We start from the raw sequence: 13,034 nt of genomic DNA, 5'->3' as shown, positions 1-13,034 counted from the left end.
TCTTTCACTTTCCTCTGCCTTTCCTCTGTCCTCCCCCTCTCGTGCGCCCATGCTGTCCAGTTCAAGGTTCCATATGAAAGTGACTGTAAAGTACAGTAGTGGTGATAGCGGTACAGCTGGCTGGATGTGGCTCTGGAGAGCGTCCCGTCTTTCCTCTACTGTGCTATTTGTGGGTCTGACGGGGGAACTGGGAATAGCAGGATGATTCAGCGCTACAGGGTCAGGATCTATGATAATGCACCATGGGGAACATTTCCATATAATGAACACAGTGCATCTTCTTTAGAGGCCCTCTTGAGGAACGGAGCTGGGGACACACAGAGAAAGAGAAAAGAAAGAAAGGGAGATCAAGGGAGGGTTTCAAGAATGAGAGAGGGAGAATAAAGGAGAAGGCGAGAAAGAGGAAGAGAGGGAAAATAGCGCGAGAAAGATAGAATGAGAGAAAAAGAGCGAGAGAGAGAGAAATTAAAGGGAGAGATAGAAGTAGAAGAGAAAGAGGTAATGTTAATGCAGTATAGCCGGCAGTTTGAGGTCCCTCTGCAGCACTTGTGCACACTCCTGGCTGTGTTGAGCGCTTGCTCTTTCATATCAGCCTCCTGCTGCTACTGTAAAAAGAGACAGCGAGAGAAAGAGTGTGTGCATGTGTGTGTTTGTGTGTGTTTATACGTGTGTGTGTGTGTGTGTGAGTGTGTGTCTGCAGCCCTTTGTCGGGAAGCTAATAACAAATTTTCATGCTGATTCTTGATTTGTATGGATAAAAGAAACCATAATGAGCACCATAATGTTAGCTGTTTGGTGCAACACTCCAAGCAAGCTGCTATCCTATCTATGCCTGTCAATCAAAGGAATTTCCAAGTCTCTCAATGAGAAGCCGTTCTAAGGTCTTGAACAATAAGCTGATATAGTGAACCTTCTCCGATGACAGACATGGACATGGACTCCAAGCTGCAGAGCCAAGCCAGGCCGGGCCAAGTCGTGCTGGACCGCACCGCCTCATTTACACGTCCACTGCTGTTGTTGGAGCCGGAACCTGAAAGCAAATTATCTGAGCCACTCACCACACTGTAGTTCCACATAGGCGCACGAGTGTGAAATTGGTGACTCGATTACATGTGAGTACTGCGATGTGCCAGCAGCTAGTCCTTCTTCACAAGCCAATACTAATCAAACGTGTGATAATGTGTGGTGGGAGTCTATTCAGTCACTTTTAGGCAGAGATTAGGACACTGGTGAATCAGAGTGACTTCTCGTTGCATAGAAGCGATATTTATTGATGAAAGGAATGTACCCTGAGAATCCATTATAAATGACTATACAATATATTTTCCACATAAATTTTCCATTTGATCCATAATTATACTTGGTCCATACAAACGGAATGCCATTACAAATAAGGCAATAGCAAACTGCATTATTTCTGCATTATGTATGTCAAATCAGTTTTTTTTTTATATCCTGCCACGGTTGGTCTCTGATGATGGGCAGTCAGCCGGCTCTCCTTCAAATGTACATAAAAAAGGTAATAGTGTTTCAAATGGTTGCATTATTGACTCATCATTGAAGTTTAGCCCCGGCTTGACCCATTTGCAGCTCACAGCTGAGCGATCAAGGAACCAATACAACGCCTCGATACCTTCTGTCAATAAGCCCGGTCTGACCTATCGGCTGGGGGGAAGAGGGGAGCGGATCCATAGCATTGACGGCATCCCCCTTCTCCTCTGCTCTCTCATTAGATCCACTCTATTAAACTCCTTATGCACCTGTCTCTAGGTTGCTGGCTGGGAGCTGGGAAACACTGGAGAGCCCTGCTGGTGGGTGAGCGGCACTCTGGCTGCGGGCTGGAGAGGAGCCGCTGAAATTCGTCGCATTTACAGGTGGACACAGCTGGGATCTTGAAGATGCTGGAAGGTAGTTTGAAGGTGGCAGTAGAGGACATCTTTGGCCAGGCAGATAGTGTGTGTGTGTGTGTGCACGCTTGTATGTAGGTGTGTTTGTGCGTGTTTTGAGAAATAACATCACATAGATGGTGTGACTGGTTTGTGCTTGTGTGTGTGTTTGTTTGTGTGTGTGTGTGTGTGTGTGTGTGTGTGTGTGAGGCATTATTCAGGGGTCGAGTTCAGGCGTATGGGGCTCTGTGGCAGGGAGGAGGTTGAGGGGTCAGACATGGCTGCAGTCGTCACTCCCATCCTCTTCAGAGAGCGCTCGTCAGTCACCGAGATAGAACGAGAGAACGCAGGGCGAGAGGCAGCCTGGCCTGAGGGGGAGAGAGAGGGGTTGGGTTGGGTGGGTGGGGGGGGGAGAGAATGAGATAAAGAGAGAGAAAGAATGAGATACATAAAAATGGACAGATTAACACAACAGGAAAAACAAAGGGGCAGAGATGAAAGAAGGAAGAAAAGAGAAAGAGGCACAGGGAAGAATGCGAACAGCGGGAGAAATGTGTTTAAATTTCTAATTTATTTGATTATACTTAAGATCTGTTTCTTGCATTTAGTTCCCCATTAGGTAAACCCCTTATTGGTATTCAACTCACACATGCGACTTTTTATTAGACTCTAGAGTCAATGACATCCATTTACTTTTATTACGGTAGATGAATGAAATCAAATCTATTACTCTGTCTGTGCAAAGATAAGTGCAGTAGCAGCATTTGGCCTGTAGGGGGTCATGGCAGCGCAGCGAGCTGCAGCAGGTTGAGCAATGACTGCAGATTTGTTGCAGCTCGATGTCTCCCATCACACGCACGCACATACACACACACGTGCATACACGCATGCACACACACAAACACACGCGCGCACACACACACACACACATACACACACACATACACACACGTACACACGCACACACACACACACACACACACACACACAAACAGAATGCAGGCAGCCAGCTGCTACAAGCCATATTGTGGATTCTGCCTTTGATATCGCTTGCATCCAGCTGAGGTTCACCAGACTAACCAGCAGGGGGCAGGGTGACCACACACACACACACACACACACACACACACACACACACACACACGAACACATACACACCAACACACACACACACACACCAACACACTAACACACACACATGCCCAGACGCAGACCCCCACCAGGGTTGACATTTGCAGCTAAGTGCTGCAATGGCTGGTTATTTATGTTGAGAGGGCTGGTGATGGGGAGAGTTCAGCAGGTGGCTGCATTACACTGTTTATCAGACTGACGCAGTGGCATTATCACTTCATGGGCCGGCCTACACTCCTCTTCCCCCCCTTACATCTTTCTTTCTATCGTTCTCTTCCGGGCATACACCCTCTCTTTCTCCCTCCTCACTCCTCGCTCGTCTTGTGAAATGCCTCCTGTCTTCCCTCCTTCTTCCCCCCCCCATAGATACACACAGGCCATCTGGGTACTTGTGGGGTGCAGCTAAGTCACTAGCAGTGCTACCAGTCTCTGTTAACGGCTGTTAGCATTACAAAGTTATTAATTCATACCATTTTACAGTCTATTGACAGCAATAGATAACATGGCAGGCTAACAAAAATACAAAATACATGTTTAATGATCTAAAAATGTGTGGTTTGGATGGGACTCTGTGTGTGTTTTGCCTCTCTGTATTTATACATCTTACATCTCCTGCTTCTTACCATCTGTATTCCCTGCTTATTATGCTGAAATAAAATGCAAGAATAATTACTGCGGGGTACAGCTATACATTTCAAACTTCTTGCTCTTTTCATCTACTACTCTTTCCATTCCTTGTTTTCACCTCCATCTCTCTCCACCTTCACCACTCTCTCCCAGCTGTACTCTCCCCCACTCTACCCTCCATTCTCCTTTCCATTTCCAGCCTCCGCTCTCCTCCTCCCCCCTCCTCCCCCTCCTATGTCTCTCCTCCCATCCTCTGTGGTATTTCAGTACAGTACAGGTCAGGAGCTCCAACCTACCCGTGTTGCTCTGGCTGGATTTGACTTTGCTGTTGGTCTTCTCTTGCAGTTCTCGCTCATACTCTCTCACCTCCTCCAAACTCATCCCTGTGGGGAAAGGAAAGTACACACACAGCATTATGATGCAGTATAAAATATGTATTATATTTCACGGGGTATATATTGGGGGTTAAGTCATATTTTAATAATACAAGTACGTATAACTATGCTGTATGTTTTGTTTTGTATCTGTAAAATGAAAAAAATTGCATCGTAAGTGCATTTCCGACCCACCGTGCCATTCGTCTATCCATGCCACTGCTTGCCTGTGGCCGACCAATAGAATGTCCCGGATGTTCTGTGAGAATTCAGGAAACAAAAACATGGAAAAAAATGAAACAAAGTCAGCGTCATTAAAGCTGCTATGTGTAGCATTTTAAACATCAATATGTTATTGTCAGAATAATTGTGATACCTTGGTATAATTACTGTAAACAAATGAGATCATACTCGAGACAATTGGTTGCTAGTGCTTGTTACTAGTGTTTCTCAATATGAAGACCACATTCCCATAAACACTGTTGCTAACTGTCACAAACAGGTGTTGCTACTTGTCGCTGCTCCGTAACCCTAACTGTAACCCTTGTTGCTCTGGGTGTGTTTCGCTTTGCTGAAGAGGATTAAAATTAAAATGTTGCAACTGATTTTTCCGTTGGCCTTTCACTCCTTCCACCGTCTGCCAGTCTGAGAAACTCTGAGAAACGGCGGCCTTCTTCCTGTTTTCTGCTAAAAAGCAATCCAGCAGATTTCCTGTGTAGCACACAAGGTAAAATGCAGTAGAGGCTGGTAGAGGCTGCCAATCTTCTTGGCGATGTTCTCATTTGTTAACGGTAATTATACTAATGTCTAAAAATTAATGTGGTAATGATTTATTGATGTTAAAATGCTACACGTAGCACATTTAAATAACCATCAAATAAACAATAATGATTTTACTAGGATACGTATATCCACATTGTGTTCTATTGTAGGGGATGATCCATGTAGGTGTACGAAGCGAAAGACTACAGCATGCAGAAATGACTGCTCTGCTCACATAAGCAGCACTTTAGTAAATCCAATTAGCTGTGAATTAAATTTTTTCTAGCTCCAGCATTACACTTACAAAGGCCCATAACCTTAATTGCAGATCATATCCTGATCCATCCCCCTGTACTTCAGCGTAAGAAAAAAGCACAATGAGAAAAACAGCTCAGTCTCACTTTGTGTATGAACTCCTCAGTCCGGCCCTGGAAGCCGTACACCTCGAAGCTGCACTGCACCCTCTTATAGGAGCACATGATGGGCTTGGTGTCCTCTCTCCAGCCGTCCTCCAGGGGCCCCCGGCCCGTTTTACTTGACTGCCAGCGACTCAAGTCCTGCACAGAGGAAGCAGTGAGTCTGTACGTTACCTGCTGAGTCTGCAGAAACCACGGCCCTGTGAGGCTGTCTTCAGAGGGAACTATGGATGTGTGTGTATGTGTGTGTGTGTGAGATGGAGAGAGAGTGTGATAATATGTGTGTGGAGGTGCAAGCAGATTGTTGCTCAACACAGCCCCTAAAAGGAGCGTGTGATAACACACATTATGCATCTGTGACCAAAAGATGAATGGAAAATGCTTCTGTCTGTGATTTTATGTTCTCACAGTCTCACTTATCTATGGGTTTCGGTGTGTCTGCGTTTTGTTTGTGTGTGTGGGTGTGTTTTATCTGTGTGTGCATGCACGTGTGTGTGTGTGTGCTTGTTGTGTGTGTATCTGTGTATTGCGTCTTGCGTATTGACCTTTGTCTCAAAGGACTTACTGTCAGTGAGGAAGTGCCTAACCTTGGTAAGGAAGGAATGAAGATGGACAGATTAAAAAGAGGTGTGTGGGTATATTAATCTGATTTATATTCTTTCTGAAGCAAGAAGACCGGTAAGGAAAAAGGTGGCAGTTGTGCGTGTGCTTGTATGTGTGTGTATGTGTAATCATGTGTGTGTGTTTTTGTGTTTATATATGATCATTTGTGCATGTGTACACACGTGTACATAATTATCCCTTTTTGTAATGATAGTTTTTTCTTTTACAAAGAGCTATACAACATAAAGCTATTATATACAAGATCATTTGTATGTGTTTGCCTTTGTGTGATTGTGCGTGAAATTATGTGTGTGTGTGTGTGTGTGTGTAGCTGTACAGTATGTACCTCTGGCTCTTTGTAGTGCTTCTCAGGGATAGGGTCACTCAGGATATCCAGGAAACTCACACTCTCTTTTGGGGTCGGCTTGTCCCCAAATACCTACATCCAAACAGATGGGGGAGGTCATATACAAGAGCGGACACGCACACACACACACACACAGTTGCTGGAGACAGAGCAGGATGAGTAGATGAGTAACTGTGTAGAATCGGGAGGTCACACACCATAACACCCCACACTTTATCCCACCCTGAGGCCCTTGGAGCAAATCACACTGGAGCAAACAGAGGAGAGAACAGAGATAGAGAGAGGAGGGGGCGGGTAGAAAAAAACAAGGACGTAGGAGGGATATAAAAAGAGAGAGGGGGAAAAAGAAGAGTTATGGGAGCGGAATACACTTTTCCTTGAGAGAGAATGGAGGGAAACTAGGGAGAGAGGCGGAAAACCGACTGTACTTTTATCTGACCTTGTTTAAAATGTGTTCAAATGCCCTATTGAAGTTGTTAATTTCACAGTTACAAACTAACAAATAAGAAAAACCCACTGCCCGCTACGCTCCTGTGGTGCTCTTGGTGATCTGTCTACCCAAGGTCTTGCTCTCTCGTATGGAATGCATTTGTAATAGCTGGATGTATTGTCTTGGCTTTTTACAAAGTCCCCAGTGCGCAACGATCTGATGGTTTCCACATCAGAAGCATTGTTTCTCCACATTTTCTGTGTGGTGCAGGTATTCACACAGAAGCACAGGCAGTCCTGCAGCTGGTGTGATAGGCTAGATGATGTGCGTAGGTCACACACTCCGTGAAGGCATGTTTGTGTGGAATAAACGTACGTAACCTGTAGCAACTGGTGAAACGAAACAAGCTTCGCCGCATTTCTGTTAGCTCTCACAGTCTAGCAGAACTCCAGCAGAGAGATCTTCATGTTTTGACGTGTTGCGTCTTGTTCCCTTGTTCGTTCCGTTGATTACACAGCCATGATGCAGGGACAAACAAGGGTACAATTGCGTGTGTGCGTGTGTGTGTGTTGGCCTGGGAAAAACAGGGAGCAAAGCAGGCATGCTCGCCATACAATGTGTCTGGTTAATAGATCTGCCAATATTGCATTATGTGCTTTGCTTGTTTTCCTTGTAATGGGCACATCAATTTGATGAACATTTTCTTCGCACTGCAGAGAAAATTGCAATTTCTTTCCTTCCCCTTTCTCTTTCTTTCTCCTCCCCCTCCTCTCTGCTCACTCTATCTCTCTCCTCTCTCGCTGCCTCTCAGTCATACTCACATTGTTGTTATCACCATTGTTATTCTCGAATCTCGTCTCAATACGAATGCTGAACTTGGGAAGGAACGACACCTAGAGAGGAAGAAGAGGTAGAAATGGGAGGAGAGGATGAAGAGATGAAGGGAAATGGAGAAAGAGGACGCAGATTTTATCCACTGATATGTGAGAGTGAAGAGTAGGAGCTGTTGCATTCATGTACAGTAAATGATGTGTGAGAATACTTACTGAGTACTCTGCAGCACCAGGGACGTTCAATATGGATAGGGATAGAGAGGAATATCATTAGTTACTCATACATGCATCAGCACGCAATCACACATATGTGCGCGCACACACACACACACACACCTACACATATGCTAGCACAGAGGAAAGCTTATACATATATACATACGTACAGTGATAAATATTTGAAAACGTGTGGAAAACCAGCTGTTAAAAGTAAATAAGTTTTCTATAATGCATTGAGGTGAAACTAACCTGATGTTTAACACAAACAGAGGCACACAGGCACGCACGCTCGCACACTCGCACACACACACACACACACACACACACACACACACACACACACACACACAGAAAGAGAGAGAGAGAGAGACCTGTGATGGTGTAAGGGTAGAAGTTCCAGGCCTTCTCTGTCACATAGAAGAATCGAGGGACAAATGCTTTCGCCCAGGATGGCAATTTACTGAGACCAAAACAGGAAGAGAGAGAGGGAGAGAGAGAGTAGTGTCATGGCATGACAGAGAGAAGAGAGAGAGAGAGAGAGAGAGAGAGAGAGAGAGAGAGAGAGAGAGAGGGCGAGAGAGAGAGAGAGTGTTATGGAGAAAGACAGAGAGATCCTAAGTGGTTTTTGTGCCATTTATAGCTAAATTACCTGTAGGCTACTCTTACCACAGTGTTCATTTGTATGACTCATTCCCAATTACACCTGTGGTGATGAATTGTTACTGTAGCTTCTAGGTCACATGCCACTGCATGATAGAGGTAGAATACATTCTACAGTTGCTGTGTTTGTGTGTGTGTGTGTGTGTGTGTGTGTTCCTGTATATCTCTACTTTTGAGGACCAATGTCCTCACAAGGATAGAAAGATTAGGGCTTGGATTTAGAGTTAAGGGTAAGGGTTAAATTTACTGTAGAGTTAGGGTATAAATTAGGTTCAGTGAAGGTCTTCACAAGTACAGTAATACAATGTGAGTGTGCCCTCTACCTGCTAAGGTAGATCCGCTTCTCGGTCAGCTGTCCCGGGCCGTGCTGGGGGTGCATGTCTGGCTCATTCCTCACCACCTCCACCCCTTCTCCCCCTCCGCTCTGCTCACAGCTGTGCTTGCTGATCATGTACAGCTGCCCAATCCTATACTGGAGCCCGAGGACAGATTTAGGAAGAGGTGGGTGGGGTATGGGGTGTGGGGGTGGGGGGTGGGGGGGTGTTAAGGAGGGGTGGGGGTGAAGTGAAAGACAAAGTTGTGGTGAGAAAAATGAAGCCAGAAGAGAGGGAGGAGAAGTGGAGAGAAACATGAAAGAGAGAGGGAGTGCAATGTTAAGTGCGATGTTAGTTTCATTCAAAATTTGTTTGCTAATTGTTGTCATACATGGAGGAAAATGTACTAAATGGATCAGTTTGGCCCCCAGGTTTATCTCTGACATCTTAACCACTCTTGAGCTTGTGTGCAACCTTAGATCCGTGAGCAGGGACTTTCTGGTCATTCCCAAATCTACTGCAGACCTAAAGCTGCCCAAGGCAATTTCGCACATTGGCAGCCACAAATGGCAGTGAGAGGTAACTGTTTGAATTTTGAGGACTTCAGTACCCAAAAATCATGTTATGTGACATCAGTAAACTGCACACTCCTCAGACCTAAATTCCTTCCTCTCAGCGGCTGGTGGGAGTGAAGGTAGTGAAGAAAATCTTTTGGCAGCAAGTTCAGCCATCGTTCCCGAGTCCAGTTTTCTCTCAATGGAGCGCTCGCTCGCTCGCTGCTGCTGAGGAGCAAGCTTTGTGTTTTGAATTGTTACTTACTGCGTGTGAAGATTTCCCGCCAGTGACCATATCTGATACTAAAATTTAATTTGGTCAATAAGGGCGAGTCTATGGAGTCTCAATTAGTGGGGATGGGACTCTCTTCTCTGTCGCAGCCCCACTTTGTGCTTTAGGCTGATGAGACGGGTGTGTTTTCATTAAAAATCCTGACTAGTGCAGTGTAAGACTAGAGGAGACCAGGCCTTTGGGCGCCTGCTCTCTGGAGTGTCCTCCTCGAGAAGCTCAGCCTGGCAGAATCACTGTTGTCTTTTAAATAACTATTTCTACAGACATGCTTTATATAATAATACTTCTTTTCTCCACTATTGCCGCTATCATCTTCTTCCCTTATGAGACCTTGTTTCTATGTCTTTTGTTTGTCTCGATTGCGAAGCACTTTGTAAACTTTGTTTTTGAAGTTATTATTATTATCATCATTATGATAAATAAGCAATGACACTGTATATACACCTAAATTGTTCTGCTTTGACCATTATAATTGTTCTGTAGTGAATGTAATTCATTTTGTTTCCTTATTTTGACATGCCAATAAAGGATCCTTTTAATTAAAAATAAGAAACTGAGAAAGAGGGGGAGGAAGGAAGAGGAAGAGGAGGGGAGAGATCAGCTCGCCATCCTTCACTGTAGTCTGCTGACATCATCGTGACACTCCTCCTTCTTATTCCAATTACTGTGGAATGTCAACATTCAATATTTACCTATTGGGTATTCACAACTTAATTAATCATAGAGATGGATGCTTTTACACAGTCTTGAGACTATTAGTGGGCTCCTCCCAGACACAGGAGTCAGTTCCCCCTTCCTGAAAGCTAATCTTAGTAACAAGTTGAAAGAAGACTTATCTGACCTTAAATCACTATTATGCACTCTGAAGGGCAGTGATAAGTGATGTGTTGAGAAACCCAGAAAAAAACCATTGACAATGTTTGCCTTGTATTTTCCTCCTTCTGCCTTTCAAAGAGAGCTGCAGTCAGTGTGTTTGACATAGACTCATGAGCAGGGCAAATAGCTCATCGTAGTGGGGTGGAGACTCTGCAGATAGTGTCAATGTGATGCCAAGAGTTGAACTGGAAATGAAAGATACGATTAAAAGGGAGTACACCTCAGTGTATTCAGGGAATACACTTCAATTTTATGGGCATACAGTATTAATGAACAACTTTTTTTGTTTAACCAATGTTAAAAGCCAGAGAGAAAAGACTTGAATATGTGATGTCATCCTGATGTACAAGCTGCTCCACTGACAATGAAAAGGAGGCATATTTTGCAAAACCTATACAAAGCTTGTCAAAAATTTTACATCTAATAGTGTAATAAGTTCCAAACCAGAAAATGTACCCGCATCTCAAGAAAATCATCATTAGTCCTGTAACAGTAAGCCTTTGGAGGTGTTCATTGCTGTGAGATTACAGGTTGGGCAATGGGACAAGCAGAAACAGAAGTGAACAGTACTTACAGGCCAAACTGTATTACAGTATAGGAATAATATATTTAAATCCTAAAATTAAACAATATTCCCCTTTAACATTAGGGCAAGGGTTACACTACTGTATACGGCCTGGACTCATTGATATGACATTATGTACATGATCATTTTTATGGTCATAGTAACTGTGACAAGTTGATACTACCTCAAATAAGCTTCACTTATACTTATTACCTTCAGGTGGAAGAGGATTTGCTGCAAGCTCAAGCTTCTCTGTGCCCTGTGCTGATACTATAAATCCTATTTTGGACTGCAATTTGTCACTGTCATTGTTGTGGTAACAGGTAGTATTATTGAGGGGGAGGACGGCACAGCAGGTGAGGAGGACATTCCTTTTTGAAGGGCACTTTGGTGCATATGTCCCTCATCCACCCACCTTTTCTCCCTAAGGGATTTCCTTTGTTTTAAAACCTCCAGGCAAAAAGCCTTTGTTTGAGTTTAGGTCTGGTAAAGCCGCAACCAGTCAAACTAGTTTGTGTATAAAGAGCTCTAGGAGTGCTTGAGCAAGCGAGGGAAGCAGAGAGAGAGACAGATGGGGAGATAATTTAGACACAACAACAGTGCTATGATGCTCCTGGCCAGGTGTTGTGTGTTGGCTCCATCAGATTGGCTAGGCCTATTGAGGTACAAACCTCGCTGCCCGCCGTGCCAAGCTCCCATACAGCAGCTACAGGAGGTCTATGTGCTTTGTTGGCACTTCTCTTATCAAACACTTTAACACTTTCGAGATTACAACTGTTAACAGCACTTTCATTCACTCACATTCAAAATGAACCCCCCCCGTTTCTGCCTTTCACTTTACAGTAGTAGGAGGGTACACTTACTGTGTGTGTGAGTGCGTGGGAAAGACAAACACACTTACCTCGTCCACAGTCAGTGGCATACATATTCGGTACTCCTTCATCAACATGGTGCTGATACAGAGTGGACTAACTGCCTGTCTTTGTGTTTGTCTGTGCCTCAGTCTGTCTGTCCTATCCCAGCTGTCTTAGTTGCATAGTAGACAAGCTCAGGCAAGCTACACTGCTGGACTGCAATGACCTCTTTTCTGCCTCTCTTCTTCCTTTGTTTTGCTGATGTCAGTAGTCCATGGAGTCAAGTCCAGTCCACTCTGTCAATGTGTATCTGCAGTTTTCTTACTTTTTCCCTAGCTCCCTTTTTACTGCCGTTTCTCCTTTTTGTTTCTCTCCCTCAATTAATCTTCCGGACCCCTTGGGTCAACTTTCAACTGTTGTCTTTCCCTCCTTTTATTTCTGCTTTCCCCTCTCCTGCTTTCAGCTGCCTTTGCAGTTTGCTTGTTCTGCTTTTCTCTCTTAGTTTCTGTTTGCTTTCTTTCACCCCGGTGAGAAGCTGGTAATTAGCGGCGAGGTATGATTGAAACCTGCTCCTAACCAACTCTACCTATGCTGTTGTTATGTTCTCTGTCTCTCTTTTGCTTTCTTCCTTTCCTTCCAAGTGTTCTCATGTGCAACCTTGCTCTCCGCTCAGCGCTCCTCCCTTTCCTCTCCACCGCCCTCCACTGCTTTCAGTTCCTCACAAATTCCTTCGCTTGTTCCCTCCTTATCTATTTTTTTCTCTCCCTCCCTCCCTCCCTCCCTCCCTCCCTCCCTCCCTCCCTCCCTCCCTCTCTCGCCCCCAAGCTATCCACTCCCCGCCCACTGCACTTTACTACCTCCTCACCTGTTTCACACCCCCCACCCCCGCCCCGCCCCGCTCTGCTCCTGTGTCTCTCTCTCTCCCTCCTCCCTTCTCTATTCTCTTCTCTCTCTCTCTAAGGCTGTTTTCAACAATAACATTGGGCCGATTCAAAAATAGACAACGCTCGCTGTTATCTTTCAACATCTGGCAATACATGGGACACATCATGTTGGAGTTTGGTAATCTTTACATCTAAAACACATTCACATTCCACAGACAGACCTTCATACTCCCCCACCCAACCACCGCTCCTTCCCAACACAGACACACACACCCACACACACACACACACACACACCCACGCACACACAGCCCAGGTTATGACAGCACTCAAGGGATATGAATGGCTGACACACTGGGCTAGTCAGGTTGGGCCATTGGATTAAAT

The 13,034-nt window shown here is 44.8% G+C and overlaps 1 protein-coding gene across 1 annotated transcript; it reads right to left on the bottom strand.

Moving 5' to 3' along the window:
- Positions 1-1,234: 1,234 nt before the first annotated feature.
- Positions 1,235-12,460, bottom strand: pitpnc1b (phosphatidylinositol transfer protein cytoplasmic 1b). The gene is made up of 10 exons (XM_078287253.1): positions 11,811-12,460; positions 8,632-8,780; positions 8,020-8,108; positions 7,643-7,650; positions 7,418-7,489; positions 6,146-6,238; positions 5,182-5,337; positions 4,214-4,277; positions 3,941-4,027; positions 1,235-2,254 (listed from the first exon to the last, which is right to left on the bottom strand). Exons 1-10 carry the CDS (start codon positions 11,856-11,858, stop codon positions 2,100-2,102), a joined length of 921 nt encoding a protein of 306 aa, XP_078143379.1. The 5' UTR covers positions 11,859-12,460; the 3' UTR covers positions 1,235-2,099.
- Positions 12,461-13,034: the final 574 nt, after the last annotated feature.

Source organism: Centroberyx gerrardi, chromosome 12 (assembly GCF_048128805.1).
Source record: "Centroberyx gerrardi isolate f3 chromosome 12, fCenGer3.hap1.cur.20231027, whole genome shotgun sequence".
Classification (NCBI taxonomy): domain Eukaryota; kingdom Metazoa; phylum Chordata; class Actinopteri; order Beryciformes; family Berycidae; genus Centroberyx; species Centroberyx gerrardi.
This window is presented reverse-complemented; position numbering and strand designations above follow the sequence as displayed.